We start from the raw sequence: 17,922 nt of genomic DNA on the forward strand, positions 1-17,922 counted from the left end.
TATCCCCATTCAGTCCACTTATAGAAACCAACCCATTAATCAAGCTATCTGGCATAAAACCTGAATCTCAGCTCAGCAAGAGATCAATAACCATCCTAAAAAAAACACAGAACCAGCCACTAATGGGCACAGGTATCCAGCCATGACACCAGTAATTGCTTTAGCAAAAATAAAACTCTGTATCATAATCACCCAATAGGAACTTATATGATAAAATTCATTACTTGTGCCTTGTCAAAAAGTAACATTTACATCCGTTAAAAATATTCTGTAATTTTACTATCTAGACATGGCCATTATCTTTCAGAGGTAGACAACGCACCTTTTTGAACAGATTAAAACTCCCTGGTTTTGTAATGTGAATATTTAATAATCCAAGAATCACATAAAATGTTTAAAAATGAGTTATTACACTTATTTTAAATTCAGAGTACCTGAGGGGCTCCTCAATACAATCTTTAGCCCAACCGCACATGACATACAGTGAGCCGGCTATGATAAGAACCCTGATGTGATGTCAGATTGGTCAGATTTCTTCACTCTTTGGTTGGCTTAATGGCAAGATTTACAATTCAAATCATAAATTCTTCTCACTTTCCCAGTGGCTTTATCTCAAACGCTTACTCTTTTACCAAGCTCAAACCAGTCATTTCACTTCTCAGGTTGCAAATCTCTTTCAGCTTGGCAGGGATTTCTGCACCCCCATTCCTTCTGAAATAAGAGACCCAATGACTTTGTCTACGGAGAGGAATTCAGAGCAGAGAGGGAGAGATGGAGGAAACCCAGGGCATATATTCTGAATTTATGGCCTGCTTGGTAAAACATTCCTTTGTGGCTCTCAGACAACAGGTGGAAACCTGTTTTGCCCTTATGAGAGTCCAATTTTGATTAGAAAAAAAGTCCTGGGAAAGGCTGCTGTTGAAACAGTCCTTCACTGGGCTGATCATCTGATCAAACCCTGCCAAGATGATAGAAAGGTCTAAGGAATCATCCAGGAACTTGAAGGTGATGTCACATTCATCTCTTCTGACAGCAGGACTAAGAATCATGATGCTGTGTTTGTTCAGTCAGTGGTTTGTGGTTCGGCAGGATGAGCGCTGGGTTTGGAATCAGGGGTATGAGTGAGGTCCTCCTGGGTTCTTGTATTTGTAAGTACAATCAACGTCTAAGACTGACCAAATAATTGCTTATCATATCATAATTTGTCTCTTTCCTTATTTGCTTCAAGAACACTGTGAGTCACAGAGAGAAGAGAGTATTTCTTCTTTCTTTTTATCTGTTGTAACTTCTGGGCACAGTAGGTTCTCAAAAGAGAATTACGTGAATAACTGATTCATGGAAGGGTCCCATGATATTTCTTGATCTTGATCGCCACATCAGATTTTATGTGTCTTGGTCCTCAGTTGCAAATAACTCATAATTTTCATACATGTGTGAGATTTCAGAGAAGCAAGTAGCACAGATTTTCAATTTTCATTTTGTTTGCTGCTGTCCAGTGTGGATAAACAGAAAACACCCCGATAACGGTTTGTTTATAGTGGGGTTGCATAACATCGAGCAAGAAAAATACTCAAATAAATTACGTGACTAAATAAAATCTGAAACTTGGGATCCACAATATGTGGCATCCATAATTTTCAACTTCTGTCATGCCATTATCAAAATATTTAATTTATACAAGCCTAAACCCTCTGTGACAAAGACAGAAGAGAGTTGCTGTCCCGGGGCCTCCCGGGTCACAGACATGATCAACAACGCTAGCAGTTCGAGCTTAGTTAACACCCGGCTACAGCACTAACAAGATGTTTCACCTTAAAAATTATATCGAGATAAAAAGATTCACTTGCAAACCCATCACATATGTATTCACAGGTGGTGGGTGTGGGTCCTTGCATTTGGATTAAAAAGCAAATGTCTCTCTCTACATGAGAGGTCACTAGCTGGTATAAGGCAAAATCTTTTCACTGTTCGGCATAATTAAAATATTCCAACAGTGGTTTCAGTAATTTAAAAATCACAGTATTGTTGTAATATTTTTCTAGGCTTCAGGAGCTCACAATTGTTTGGCCCAATCAAATCTGGGAACACTAGAGAAGTTATCACCCATCAAGGTAATTACTTTCAAGTTGAAATAATTACTCTATCAATGTTAATGGTCTTTCAACTTCAATAAAGCACTCACCTGCCGATAATCACGGCTAACCTCTTGCTCTAATGCAATTCCCTCTCTATTTAGGAGGTTATATTACAGCCGTTACAGTGGTCACTTGTCCTGAACAGCTGCTGAATTTCACTTTGATCGGCTGTGAACCATAAAAAAATTGGTCATCTGTGTATGATTTCCCCCTCACCCATAAGCCCTTGCAGAGCTCAGGATATGATCTCTTGGCTGTAATAGGTACATTAAGGGCAGCCATCTTGTCTCAGGTAGTGGCTACTTTCCACTTGTGACAAGAGCACGGTAGTTCAATTAACTCCTGCCCTTCACTTCCATTTACAGCTTGCTGTCTCTGCTGAATGGCATATAGCCTGAATTTATGGCCTGGGCCTGTTACCGTGTGGACAAGCTCATTTTACTTTCATATGTATTTAACAAGGTTCTGTGGCATTCTTAGGTGTCTTTACAATTCAGTTAAAGACAACAACAACAACAACAACATACTGGAGTGAAAGGGCAAATGGCCTCCTCACCCACTGACTCTCAGTTAAAGACAACAACAACAACAACAACAACATACTGGAGTGAAAGGGCAAATGGCCTCCTCACCCACTGACCCTCAGTTAAAGACAACAACAACAACAACAACAACAACAACAACATACTGGAGTGAAAGGGCAAATAGCCTCCTCACCCACTGACCCTCAGTTAAAGACAACAACAACAACAACAACAACAACATACTGGAGTGAAAGGGCAAATGGCCTCCTCACCCACTGACCCTCACATACTGATAGGCTGCTGTTCAGCACAGGTGAAGCAGGCCGATGCCTGTTTGGCAGAATCTGTGTGACGTGTGAAGCGCGCACGTGTGTGTGTGTGTGTGTGTCTGTGTGTTATAAAAAGATCTCATGTTTTGCTGATAGCATCCCAGATTGGGAATGGGCAGGGTCCACTGAGCATCATGGTGGGTAAACAGAACTGCATCTAGAGAGGTAATCACCTGACGAGGACGCTTGGAGGGGCAAGACTGAGATGTTACAGTAGAAGAGGAAATGGGTCAGTTCTAAACCTTAGGGACACAAAAAGCATGTTCTTGCTCCAGGTGACTTAGAAAAGAAATAGAGCCCAATCCAATACTTGAGACATTACCTGGAAATTAACAGTGTGGTATCAAGAAATACTTAAATTTGTAAGCTCTGAATTTTGTTGTAATGTGAGGAGTACTTAAAATATATAAAACGTAAGGGTTTTCATTCATGACCAAACTAGTACAGTTGCTTTATGCAAATCAAAACTTTTTCTACTTTTGTTCATTTCTTCCAGCTTCTGTTAGTCCAAACAGTAGGACTTCTAAAGTTTTACATCTTATTTACATTGCCGTTTACAGTTTCTAAAGTACTTTGCATATGCGTTAATATATTTAGCCCTTGCAATAGCCTTGTGAGTTAAGTAACATTTTAGTTCATATTTTACAATTAAGGAGGAGGACGGATCTATTTGAAGTGTAAGAACATGATCATTTGAGGAGGAACAACATGTGTGAAGAACCTAACGCGGTCTGCAAGCAGAAGGATTCAAGATATACTTTAGAATCAGTAGGATTTAGTGAAAACTAGAAATGGAACTAAGGAAGGGGGAGGACTCAAAGATTATCTGGCTTGGGCAACCAGAAAGATGATAAATCCCTTTAGTTATGGAACAGGATGTATTAGGGAATAATAAGTAGTTTAGAAAAAATGAGTGATAAGCAACTCTACTGGAACTGCTAGACATACCTCTACAGGACTTAAAGAAAGAAAGAATCAGCCTTACACCTTCAAGTCCACCTTCCTCTGAAGATCTATATAAAACAACTTAAATAAGAGAAGATCCTGGTTCATGAAAAGCAAGTTGAAGAAGGGGATTCTGTAGAGAAGCTTTCCCAGGTTATTTCCTTACTACTTGGGAAGAAGGAATGGGGATACGTCATACCCCTCTCTCAAGGCATAGGAGCCATACCCAAGAGAACAAGTTGAAGGAATTGAGAGGTATCTGCAAGAAATGTAAGATGGACAATCTGCTCTTTTCATGAGGATTGTTACTGAGCTGAAGAGACTCAGGGTAATTCTGACGCAGCTACTAGCGTGGAGAAGCATCTTCTGAGATTCCTATGTGATCCCAAGATATGGGTATCATGGCTTAGTACAGAAGCTGTTTCCTGCTTCTTATTCGATGAATTCTGAAGTTGGGAAGCTGGCTGGGTCTCACCCAGCATCGTAGGTCAAGTATAGAAGATAGGGCTGGACAAGCTGTACTTTCCTTAGTTGGTAGAATGAGTTTTCCCCAGGCTTGGAGGATGTCAAGAAAAGAATGAGTATTTTTTTTTTTCCAGTGAAATAGGACCTAGTATTAGCTGACTGCTCAGGAGATGAGAACACAGAAGTAAAAGAGGCTGTGGGGTGAATCTCTGGGGGCAGTAATGGTACAAGAAACTAGCCAGAGTGTGTTGCATCAGGGAACATAGAACATGGAGCTTCCCATGCAGAATCTCCATATAAACCCACAGGAAGGACTGGCAGTTGGGTAAGAGACAGATTCATGAGTAAGGCTCTGCTCCTTTTTGTCTAATTCTCTCTTTTCTTCCACAGTCCTGGGGACATCAACAAGAGAAGAGGGAACTAAAGAAGAGGGAAGAAAATAAACAAAACAAACATGTCTTTTCTTTTCTACTGCAGATCTCTTAACACAAGTCAGGCTTTATTTTTAAACACCCAAAATGAAATGAGTCCTGATTACCAAAACCGGGCTGGTCCCTGTCACTGATGTGGCTGGAAAACCATAGGACCTGCCCTGGAAATCAGTGATGATTGAGCAAGGGAGTCCCGGAGGAAGCTCGTTGGAATAAAGTGGTTTGAGAAAAATAAAGTTCTCTCTAAAAAAGTACTTATAAGTCAAGAAGACTTATGTGGTTTGCATCTCCAATAATATTGAGCACAAAGCAGATCTCTGATATGTATTTGTGATTGGTACTGTATTAGAAAAATGGGATAAAGGTAATGCAAGGCTAATGAATGAAAAATTAATGTCAGACCAAAGACATCATTACAATACAACAAAATGGGTCACACTAATAAGTGGTCATCGTTTTGTGTGACATTTATCCACCTCTATTTTACGATTTTATATAAAGAATGAGTAACACAGTTACATTATAAAATGTGAAAATCTCAGCTCGTGGAACTGATATAAAAAGTACAGTAATTGTTCTTATTACCAAATTTTTCTTCATTTTGGAAAGATAGTCACTGAAGGAGTCCTAACACATACCTAGATCTCCTAGTGCATTTCTATTGTCTTATAAATAAAGGGAGAAATGGCTAAGAGCCATCAAATTTTAAGAGCTACAATTAATTAAGATCATATGTAAAGAGCAATAATATTTTACATTATACTAAACCAAAATAAAAATGGGATTAAAAACAAATTAATCAATTGACTCACAAACTCTCCATGATATGACAATTATGAAGCATCTCCTTTGCCCCCACAGATCTACTTAATGGTAAAGAGATTTGAGACAACCACAAGAGAAAATTTTGAATACTTCTTCCTTGACTTTGGGCAAGGGAGTTTGGCAACTAAAATCTAGAAAGTAGAGTTTGTAATTCTGGATTTTATTTCCAGATTGGAAGCCAACTTTTAGTGACCCATATAATTTGCTTACCCCCCAGCACCGTATGCTTGATTCTACCCAGAGAGTGAAGTACCATCTATCTTTCAGGGTACTGGGCAAATGTATGATCTGGGCTTGATGTTTCATAACCCTGTGGGGTAAGCAGGGATATACTGAGAGCACAGCCTAACAGGTAAACCACCTTTGCCTTTAAATCCCAAGTTATTTCTGCCAGTGCGATGGCAGGTGCCAATGAGAAAAAGCAAACAAATCTGAATGGTGGCAGCAGTAACGCCAAGCTCGCCAGGAGTGTTCCCTGTAAATACCACCATGGAACTCTTGCATGCCAAGCAAGGCTAAATACACTTTCTCTCCTGACACTGCACAATTCATCACAGAGCTAATTGGGAAGGGAGTTTAAGGACTTCTACTTAGAGTTTGTTTTCAGTAGTGGAGAGTGTTGGTCTGAAGAGACCCTAGGCATCTAGATATCTCTCTCTTCCCCTTAGAAGAACCTACTTGGGAGATGAAACTTTTCATGAGATTGGGAGAGAAGCTGGTGATACATTAAAACCCATGCTCTTTCCATTTCTCCCCTTCTGCTGCCTCTGCTGCTGCTGCTGCTGCCAACACATATGCTCTCCGCCCCCATGGAGGGCCCCCATTGCCATTTCTCCATCCATTGCCACCATCGAGAGGATTCATGCATCCATTGCACCTGTTTTATGTGGCTCTCCCAGCAACGTCCACCTGTCTATAAACAACTCTGGGGGGACGTTGGGACAAGCCAGGGATGGCACTATATTATGGCAATTTATTGGTGGCCCCTCATGCAGAGATAGGATCCCAATAAACAAGAAACTAAATGAGATTGTTTAGTGATACGTCTTGCAAGTCTGTGGATTAAATTGCAATCCTTCAATTGTGAGGCTGGATTCTGTGGCTCACCAATTGAAAATGTAGTTCCGTTGCTCTGGAGAATTTTTAGCCAGAGTGGTCAGTGAAACAAAAGCTCGAAATATTCCCTAGGGCAGGCACAGACATGGAAGAAGACAGTAGAGGTGTTTAGCTAGTATAGGAATTAGAGAAAAACTAAGTAGAGCCAGGAAGACACTCAGAGAGAGAGATTTGAAAGAGAATCATTAGAACATGAGCAGCAGAAACTCAGAAGCAAAGAAACTTAGAAATCTGAAATGCCCAGCGGTAATAAAGTGTGCCTCAGACTTGATTACTCAACTTCCCCTTCAGGCTCTGCTCTGCCCAAGGGCCCAGTCTCATGGTAGCCTTCAACAATACAGTTGACTGTAATATTGGGTATTGGCATACTGAATACAGTGCTCAATGATTATTTGCCAAATTGGATTGAATTGTCAATAATCTGTTCTTGACCCTGAAGGTTCATTGCACTGGCTTAGAGAAGTCATGCTGTTCTGAACAGGAAGGGATGGACTTAAGTGACAGGAGGAAGGATTTGGGCAGCATAAAAGAAACATTCTTCTCTGATGGTGAGGAATTGGAATTACATGGTAGAACCCCCTTCTTCAAATATCTTTTTTTTTTAAAGGCTCAAACACATTCTCTTGAGATACAGGAATATGTGAAGCTCAAAGACAATAGTTTATTTTTCTGATTCTTTCTTTCAAAGATGTCAGCCCATAAAGAGTCATAATAGTTTCCTGCCCTGGAAATCTGGCCCACTAACCACAATGTCTGAACACTGGCCCGACTGCTCTATGGAAGATGTCCTTGATTGCTTAACAAGCTCAAGTGGGGCCTTTCCTAATGACTCTAATCTTTTCTTGGGATTCTCAGGGCCAGAGATCCAGATTGGGGGGGTGGCACTCTGAACATGCACACAGATGCAAACATTAAAAAATAGGGTGCAGAAATATTAGTGTTTCCTGATCATTCTGGCTATTCTCTTTAGCATTGCACAAGGATTACTCTTCAGAAAATGGAAGGGCACAGCAACACTGGGCTGCCTGGTGGGAACTGTATTGGCAGGGCACATGGATAAAGGGCCATGTGATGCTTAAAGCTTGGGGCCAGAGGTCTTCCTCTCTTTTAGGAACTTTTTAGTGTGATAAAAACAGAACCTGGCACATTAAATACAGGACAGAGTTCATTGTATACTTTAAATCTTGTGTTGTGAGATGAAACTAGCTATGAAAGAATGATGTAGAGGGTATTCCACAAGAGAATTCCAGTAGAATTGTTTTAGGAAATTAAATGTTTGGGCTCAGGCCTCTGAAAGCCATTCTTTAAAATCAGAGGTTTAATTATTGCAATATTAGTATCTTTAATAAAAATATATATAAATTAAAGTATGTCATTCAGAAAGCCCTTATCAAGGGTTTTTCAGTATTTTTACTTTATTTTTTAGGATTTTGCTTTCAGGTGGAAGTTTAGAACATGAATTCCAAGGATATGGTGAGAAGTTATAGATTTCTCTATGGATCACATATCAACTAAAAAAGATTTTCTGCACTTAAGAACACTGCTTCTAATGTTTATAATGAAGGCTGTAGGGATGTTTATAATGAAGATGTAATATGAAAGATAATTACATGTAACATAAAAAATAAAGTACCAATTCCGAATTCTAAATAAAATAAAGGTTAACATTATCTCTTTAATTCACAGACTGCTTATTTTTTGGTCGTATGAAAAAACAGAACATAAGGACAGGGAGAAAATGTTGTACTTTAAACTATTCATTTACAACTATTCTTTCAGAGTTTCATTACAAATGTTTGCTCAGTATTATTTAGATATTTTGATAAATGTTATACTCTATAAGATAACCTTCAGGTATATTCGGGTGCCTAGATTGGTAGCATAGAAACATGGTCTGCTCTTTGAAAATAATGCTTTACACAGTTTATTTTTTCTTATTGTGAGGGATTTTCATATTTAGCAAGGTCTTTGCACATCTTAAAAACTGTATGTATTTAACTGCTAAGACCACAAATTTCATCTTCTCCATGAAGCCTCTTCAGTTTGAGGGTTCCCTGCTGACCTCTCAGAGATTTCTTAGCTAACACTTTTGGTAGATGATATTCTCTCTTGTGTTTTGGTTTATGGCTGGTAGGTGGTGGAATTTGGGATCTGAGTCACCATGTGGTGGAAATTATAGGCTATAATTCACTACTCCTCTTACTTTTTTCTTATGTTCAATTCTCATCTCTGCAGTATGATAAAAGAGAAAGCTCTGTGATACAAGAACCATCCTGTTTATGTATCTCCCATAGAACATCAGCCTATGCGAGGTGAAAAGAAAGCTCTCAGAAGATAGTAGTGAACTCAATTAAATTGTATTATGGGCCAGAGGTGATCAACCCGGAAAAAATCACCACTAAGTTTTAGTGCATGTGATATCTATATCTATATCATCCAGATAGATAGATCTAGAAATTTAACTTACTTTTTTCCTCAAAGAGCCAATAATATCACATCTATCTATATCCATATCTGATCTGAATCTGTATCTATATCTGTATCTGTACCAAATCTGTATCTGTATCTATATCTGTATCTGTCTAATTTTATCTATGCTTCATCCCCATTAGGTATACAGAGACACATTCAGTATCCCCATTTAATGGATTTGGAAATCACACCAAGAGAGATTCACTTGTTTGCTTGAGGTAATACAAATTAATTGTGGCCTGCAAACTGGTCTCCAACGTCCCTTATACTCAGTTCAATACCTTCCCCAGGACTACATTGCTCTTTTTCACATGTGAAAGATTTTAACGTATTTAAGCTCTAACTGAAGAAAAATGATAAGCTGGATAAAGAATCAATTTCAACATATTAACCAGATACTCTAAGCATCTGTACTCTTTTTTCCTAAGTTCTTACCATCACGGTGAAAGCATGCACAGTAGAGACGTTAAATGTTGGATCATCCGGTCTCTCTTGGTAGACCACATGGTACTGGGAGATAATGCCATTGGGCAATTCTGGCTTTGTCCATTTCAGCAGAACTGAATGAGCACTGGTGGCTTGCACCCAAGGTGCTGGCAGATATTGAGGTGGGGCTTCCAGGGTTCGTGCTGATGACCACAGACTCTCCACTGAGCCCCTGGAGTTGTGGGCTCTGACTCGGTATTCGTAGAGTGTGAAAGGCATCAGAGTATCTGAAGCATCAGTGAATTCAAGGGCTCCTTCTGACCAGACAAACAAAAGGGACTCCTCTTCAATACCAGCAGGACGTCTGAAAGGAGACCAGGAAGGCAATCAGGGACAGCTGTACACTTCACAAAAGAAGGTTTGCACGTAGAATAAGAAATTGCTTTTCAGAAAAATTTGTTATTAATTCAACTGCCCCTTTCTGAAGGGGCATAATGAAGACCAGATGGAAGAGTATACAAGAGGCCTGACTCAGTATCATTTTTTAAGTGTATTTTTTAATATATTTGGCTAATCATATAGAACGTATATATTTCATAGAAAACATGGAAAACACAGAAGGAATAAAAACATTTAAACAATGCAACACCACCCATAATTACATCTTATTGTATTACCTTAGAAATTTTTCCTTAAAAAAATTGCACATGCAATATGTAGAAACACATACATTATTTAAAAACTTTAAAAAAATCAGAAGCATATATATAAGTACATTAACACATTAAAATATGTCTGGATCTTTGTATGTTTATGAATATGTGTGTGTGCATATGCATATGCATTATATTGCACAATTTTATTTTTTGCACAACTGGAAATTATACTACATAGAATTATTAGAAGTTGATATTATTGGGAATTCTTACCCTTCTATAGTAGCTGGGTTGCAGTAAGTATTCCAATTTGTTTGTCTCCCTGTACCCACGTCTATTGCTAATGTGCTCTCAAACTCACTCTGAACTTGGCTATATGACTCTCACTGGTCAACAGGACATTAGCAAATATGATGAATGCAGAGCCTTGAAAAGTGTTTGCACATTGAGGGTGACCCTCTTACTGCTCCTAGAACCACAAGATCTTTGTGTGAAAAAATCCTGGCTAGCACACCGAAGGATGAGGAATGACAAAGAGAAGCCCACGGTTCTAATTCTCTTTTACTTGCACAATGTTATTTTGCATCTGTTTCCAGGATATTTAAAAAATGTTTTAAATTCACATCCTGCATGTCATGCATTTTCTCTTCATCTGAATTTTCTCTTCTTTAATTAAGTCATTACCCTTCAAAGCAAGGGCTGTTCTTTCTTGTATCCATCAACAAACTTTTTATTGAGCACTTAATATACACCACACCTTGTACCAGGAGTAGAGGTACACATTCCTTCTCTAAAGGAACTCATGGCTGAGTCGACAAGATAGAGCTAAATGCAAATTAATGAAAATAACAAGATAAATTATATGAATTTGCTCTAGAGATCTTTGAAGGCCAAAAATCAAATTCCTTTTAGATGTTTTCTCCAAGACCTAGTAAAATTCAGAGTATGCTCAAAAAACCCTTTCAAATGCCTGAGAAAGGGATTCTTCAGTACCATCTGTAGATTCGACTAATATAAAAACTAAGGACCATGCATACTATTTTGGTACTCAATATATAGAGCATTAAACATCTAAGCAAGAGAAATGGAATTGTCAGTTGTTAATATGGCCCCAAACATCTGATATTTCATTTGGAACAGTTATTTGCTTACCTGGATATAAAGTCATGATGCGAAAAATAAAAAATTTTAAAGAAATTAAAAAAAGATCTGGTTAGCTGCAGACCTAATCAGAAGGGGAAGCTTCTGATGCATCGTGGTTGATCTATTTCTGTATTCCAGCATCTGAGCCCCGTAAATTCAATAATCTCTTTGAACAAATGGCCAAAAGACATGTAATTCCATGGCTTTTCTGCATTTTTGCCTCATCTCTATTAACTCTTTTTACCTGCTAGGGTAGTATTCTAGGTTGGGGAAGAATGTGCCCAAGAGATGACCCTCTCCTACTCAGCTTCTGCTCTGTAGTTGAGAGAGACTGATGGATAAAGCAGAATTTTCCAGGCCGTTAGGAGTATTTAATGAACATGCTCTTCAGATGCCAGGATAGTCACATGCTGCCATATCAGATTAACCATCAAAATGGAAAGGGTTATTAACGCAAAGTAAATGTAAATGACCTCTCACAAAAAGGCAGGATATTTAAAATCTCTGGCTTTGGGAATTTGATGATCCTCAAGTTGATAAATCACAATGACCTAAGCATAAGCAATGACAAGCCTCCTGCTGGAGACTATAGACGCTTCCTAGATACCTCTCAGTGACCTGCAATTATGTTTCGGCAACCCACCTCATTATTCCTTGCTACCATGCGTGGGCCAGATTCTGCACTCAGTGTCGGTTTGCAGGGTTTGGCCTTTGTACTTGCTGCAGATACTAGGTACCAGGTGTGTCATTGGGAGGGATCCATTCTAATGAGGACCACAGGGCTCACAGCCAAGGACTCCTCTCAGTGAGTTTTTAAAAGGTGTTTGCAAGGAACATAATACAGCAAACAAACATAAACTTCTATGGGGAAATAAAATTGTCTGTTTTGTCTGGCTTCAAACCTTCTATGACAATTCAATTAATTTTTATTAAACTCTCATGAATTTCCACATTGAGGTGTAGCTGTGGTTGTGACATTCTTTTAAAAATTGCCCGAAAGCATGAATTTTAAAAATCTGTGCTATGTGAGAGATTAAATATTATGTTAGCTTCAAGTTTATCCACCAAAACAATTAAAGGATGCAGCCTGGTTAAGTATTTCTTGCCCCTATTGAATAATCAAAAAATTAACATTATGTTGAGGTAAATGCTCCATCTGTGGTGTTAAAAAATAGAATATCTTCAGGTCTGAATAAACTTTGAACAGAAGAGGTTAAGTAGATCACAGTTATTACTAATTTAGGGTTCAACTGTTCATTTAACTGGAAGTGTTTCCTCCTGAACAGTCTGTTTAGTGAAATCACATTTTCAGTTCTCTCTGAATAGCCAAATGGTTATTCTATGCTTAAGCTCATTTAGGAGATACTTCAATAATGAATGCCCTTTGAGTTAATTTAATGTTTCTTTACACTAAGAAGAAAACAAAAATGAGAATTAAAACTATGAACCATTTATTTTAAAAGATTCATACTTATGTTTTCTTACTGTAGTATAACCTTAAAAAAAAAAAAAACCAAAAAACTCCTTATCCCTCTATTCCCTGCAACAATTCTCGGCGTTTGTCTTCAGAAACAACCAAAACAAAATCCTATAACTCAGTTCATTTCCCATAGCAATTTCAGATTATGAAACTGCCACCCTCACCTTATGAGGAATAATAAGAATACTAATTTAAATATAAAATCCAAAATACCTGATACCTGTAGTCCAAGGAGCTAGGTTGTAGGCCGCTAGGTTGTAGGTCTAGGCCTACAACCACCTGAGTAGATGACCTTGGGCAAAACTGACCTGTGCTCTCTAGTTTCCATTTCACTTTGTAAACTGCAGTTAATAATCTTATAGTGTATAATGTCCCAGCATTTCTGTAAGAATTAAATCAAATTATGCACATGAAAATCACTGGGTTAGACATAACACATGATACAAATGAAGTTATCACAGAAATGGCAACCAAAGCTGCTTTTAGGAAGACAAATCCAGCAGTCGTATAAAGGCTGCGTTGAATGGGAATGACAACAGGTAGTCACACAGTGAAGAGGTCATCTCAACAGACCACACGAGAATAAAGATAGATCCTGAACTACAATTGGTGGTAGAGGAAATGGAAACATGGGTGGTTTACAAAATGCCATGGGAAGGTTGAATCATCCAGCTTCGTGGAGTGAGTAGATACTCTGGTGTAGGGGGAGGAGACGTCAAAGATCATTCAAAAGTGTTAAGACTTAATCCCAGTTAGAAACGGTAGTGATTTGCCATGCAACTGGCCTATGCTTATCACTCCAGCTTCATGTTTCAGATTTTTATTCCATTTGTTATTCCAGTCATAATCAAATGCTTGCCTACAGTTTTCTTCTATTCTATGATAGTTCATGCTTCCATGGCTCTGATATGTCAATCCTGTTCTGCAATGCCTCGTCAAACACTTTCCTCGTCCTCCCCCTTCTATAGGCTAACTCCAATTCATCTTTTAAAGCTCCACCACAATCACTTTTTCTAGGAAGTCTTCTCCTTGTTTCTCTCTCAAATAGAATTGTCATGTTCTCCTACGTGCTAAGTCTTTTTTTCTATTGATTCACTTGTCATACTATATTGTAATATATTTCTTTCTTTTCTATCTCCTATACCATACTACAAGCTCCTTGAAGGTGAAGACTCTCTCTTACTTCTCTATATATTCTCAGCCCCTAGGGAAGCATGGCACACTATAATAAACAGTAAGTATTTTGTAAGCAATGACTGGATGACAGACTGGTTGACAAGAAGAGACCAAAATTCTCTGAAACCTGGTTAACTAGAAAAATGTGCCCATTATAACCCTTTCCTTCAATATTTTGGCTTTATTATGGTGGAGCTGGGACTCTGCAATGGCATTTCTGCTTTACCGGCTGTCTTTGTTGAACTCTGCCAATAGGGGGCGCCAGAGGGAGAGCAGAAGGCTGAAAGGACAAAGGAACGGGCTCCTTACTTTGTGTCCTGTTTGCTTGCTGATTATGTGAGCATTTCTCCAGCCAGGATTTTTTTACCCTGAAAATAACAAATCTTTCCTCCTCATGAGAAGTTTGAGTATAAAATTTGAGTATAAAATTTCCAAGATGGCTTGGAAAAGCCATCTTTATCTCGTGCCTTCTTCCCAGACACCTGCATCAACTGGAAGCTGACTCCTCCTCAGGTGTCTGGGTCCCAGCATGGGGCGGGGGGTTGGGGGGGTGCTCCCCTCTAGTTACTGAGTTTTAAGAAGTCTAGCTGCCTCAGTCCCAAGGGTAGTAGCTGTTTCCGGCAGTTGTTACCTGCATGATATCTTAGAGTTCACTTTTTTTCCTTCCAGTTACCTAGTTATCAAATTTACAACTAGTTAACAATTATGTATGTTAAACTCAGTTAAGATGACTGTTGTGGTTTCTCCTTCCCAAGCAGAACTTGCTACAGAGAGTGATGATGATGTTCACAGAAAGAGAGAAATAGGAAAATCATGAACAGGGTGGGGATTGATTTGCATCTGGACTAACTGAATTTACTATTTTGTCTTTATCACACCATGATATATTTGTTGTGAAAAGTAAATAGAAAATATGGATGAGCAAAAACACAAGTACAGACAGTCCCCAACTTAAGATGGCTCGACTTACAATTTTTTGACTTTAAGACGATGTGATTCAGTAGACACTGCACTTCAAATTCTGAATTTTGATCTTTTCCCAGGACAACAGTATGCTGTATGATACTCTTTCAGAATTCTGGGGCAGTGGTAGTGAGTGGCAGCTTCTAGTCAGCCGCACAATCACAGGGTAAACAACTGACAACCAACCCTTCTGTAACCACACAACCATTCTGTTTATACTTTACAATTATGTGAGAATTACATGAGATTACATGGGATTACATGAGATCTCATTTACAAATTACATGAGAGGTTCAACACTTTATTCTAAAATAAGATTAAAATATTATAAAATTTATAAAATATATTATAAAATACATTATAAAATACAAAAATAACACAAAATATTATTTATGTTAGATGATTTTCCCCAACTGTAGGGTAATGTAAGTGTTCTGAACACATCTAAAATAGGCCAGGGTAAGCCATGATGTTTCGTATGTTAAGGGTATTTTTTTTTAAGATTTTATTTATTTATTTGAGAGACAGAGTGAGAGCGCAAGTGGGGGAGGAGCAGAGGGAGAGGGACAAGCGGACTCCGTGTTGAGCATGGAACCTGACATGGGGCTTGATCCCATGACCCTGGGATCATGATCTGAGCCAAAATCAAAAGTCCAATGCTCAACCGACTGAGCCACCCAGGCACCCCTGTTATGTTAGGTGTATTAAATACATTTTTGACTTAGAGTATTTTCAACTTACAATGGGTTTATCGGGATGTAACCCCATAGTAAGCTGAGGAGGATCTGTATTTAAAAGGATTGTGCTTGGGGCGCCTGGGTGACTCAATCGGCTAAACGTCTGCCTTTGGCTCAGGTCATGATCCCAGAGTCCTGGGATTGAGTCCTGCATTGGGTTCCCCACTCAGCTGGTAGCCTGCTTCTCCTTCTATCCCTCCCCCTTCTCATGCTTTCTCTCTCTCTCGCAAATAAATAAATAAAAATCTTAAAAATAAATAAATAAAAGGATTGTACTTAACTTATCTCTGGGAGATAAGCATTGCTAAGGATTTTTTTGTTGTTTCCAGACATTTTTATGCACATATAAATGTAAAGAAATATTCTATATATTTAAAGAAAAACAGAATCATCCTAGGCACACTGTTGTGCAATCTGCTTCATTTATTATCAGGAATCTTTTTCCTTGTCCTTAAATATTTGTAACTGCCAGATTTGTCTTTCTAAAGCATGGTACATCTTTACTGCACATCTAGATGACTTCCTACTTTTATCATGCTTGATGTTTAACACAGGACTTTCACATACATTATTTCATTTAATTCTTACAAAATTCTAGGAGGTTATTCTTTATTAACCTAACTTTACATAAAAATGAAGCTTGGGGAATATAATGACTTCCCCAAGGTCATGTAACTAGTAAGTGTTGGACCCAGCACCTGGAAGCCATATCTTCTGTCTACAAATGCCAAACTCTGTCCACTTTATCACATTACTTTTCTATTTTACCCCAAACTTGCAATGGCTTACATCACCTCTAAATAAAAAATCTAAACTCCTTAGCCTGGTATTTCAAGTCTTCTAAAATCTACCATCAAGCTTATTGTCAAAATTCTCCTTATAAATAACAAAGACTCCAGCCAAGCCTGACTATTACTTGAACACTATGCCTTCAGCGTTGGAAATTTGGTTCATTCTATTAATTTTATTCACCAGAGATATCTTTGCCATCAGCCTCCGCTTATTAAAATCCTGTCCACTATAAATGAAACAGAATACAAAATCCTGGAATGGATCAGATGATACATGGGGATTTTGTATAGGTGGCATCTCAAATCAGTGAATTATAAAATAATGTTGACAAACTAGTTTTTTTAAAAAATAAATGCATAGATTTCTTGTCTCATTCTTTAAAACAAAACCAAGTCTATATTTAGATATAAGGAGTAGAACCCATAAAATTGCTGGAAGAAATAATTGATGTGTTATTTTTATATGATCATTAAAGGGAAAATTTCCTTACTATATAAAGAGCATAGACAAGTGAATGACAAATAGTCCAAAAGAAAATAATCTAAGGATATATAATATTTATATACACATACACGTAGCAAGTAAATATTTAAAATAAATGAACGACTTCACTTATATTGACCAAAATTTTAATTAAAACCATAATATGCCATTTAAGATATTGAACTAGCAAAGATTTGAAAAATTGATAAGATCCCCTATTGACAGGAGTTTCCAGAATTAAAATTCTTACAAACCATAGGAATTTAAAATGTATAAAATTTGACCCTGCACTTCTAGTATTAAGAATAATCTTTCACCTGCTCATTGTAAAGGTGTTTTTTTGAGTTGCTGTTGTAATGAAAACTTGGAAATCACTGCTTTTGCCATCAGTAGGGGACTGGTTAAATAATATTGACACACATTCATATAATAAAATATAGTTGAGTCATTAAAAGAAGTGAGGTGTGTTGAAGATAGAGCTACCATATGATCCAGCAATTGCACTACTGGGTATTTACCCCAAAGATACAAATGTAGGGATCCAAAGGGGTATGTGCACCCCAATGTTTATAGCAGGAATGTCCACAATAGCCAAACTGTGGAAAGAGCCAAGATGTCCATCAACAGAAGAATGGATAAAGAAGAGGTGGTATATATATACAATGGAATATTATGCAGCCATCAAAAAGAATGAAATCTTGCCATTTGCAACGACATGGATGGAACTGCAGGGTATTATGCTGAGTGAAATAAGTCAATCAGAGAAAAACATGTATCAAATGACCTCACTGATATGAGGAATTCTTAATCTCAGGAAACAAACT

General features: G+C 38.0%; 1 protein-coding gene across 1 annotated transcript in view; it reads right to left on the reverse strand.

Annotated features, from left to right (window-relative positions):
• USH2A (usherin) overlaps window positions 1-17,922 on the reverse strand; it is a 602,856-nt gene that overhangs the window by 77,541 nt on the left and 507,393 nt on the right. The window contains exon 50 of the mRNA XM_081823209.1: window positions 9,678-10,032. Within this exon, the coding sequence (XP_081679335.1) occupies window positions 9,678-10,032 (355 nt within the window). The remainder of the gene's footprint in view (window positions 1-9,677; window positions 10,033-17,922) is intronic.

The sequence above is a fragment of the Leptonychotes weddellii genome, chromosome 6, assembly GCF_054177405.1.
Source record: "Leptonychotes weddellii isolate Sample4059 chromosome 6, ASM5417740v2, whole genome shotgun sequence".
Taxonomy (NCBI): domain Eukaryota; kingdom Metazoa; phylum Chordata; class Mammalia; order Carnivora; family Phocidae; genus Leptonychotes; species Leptonychotes weddellii.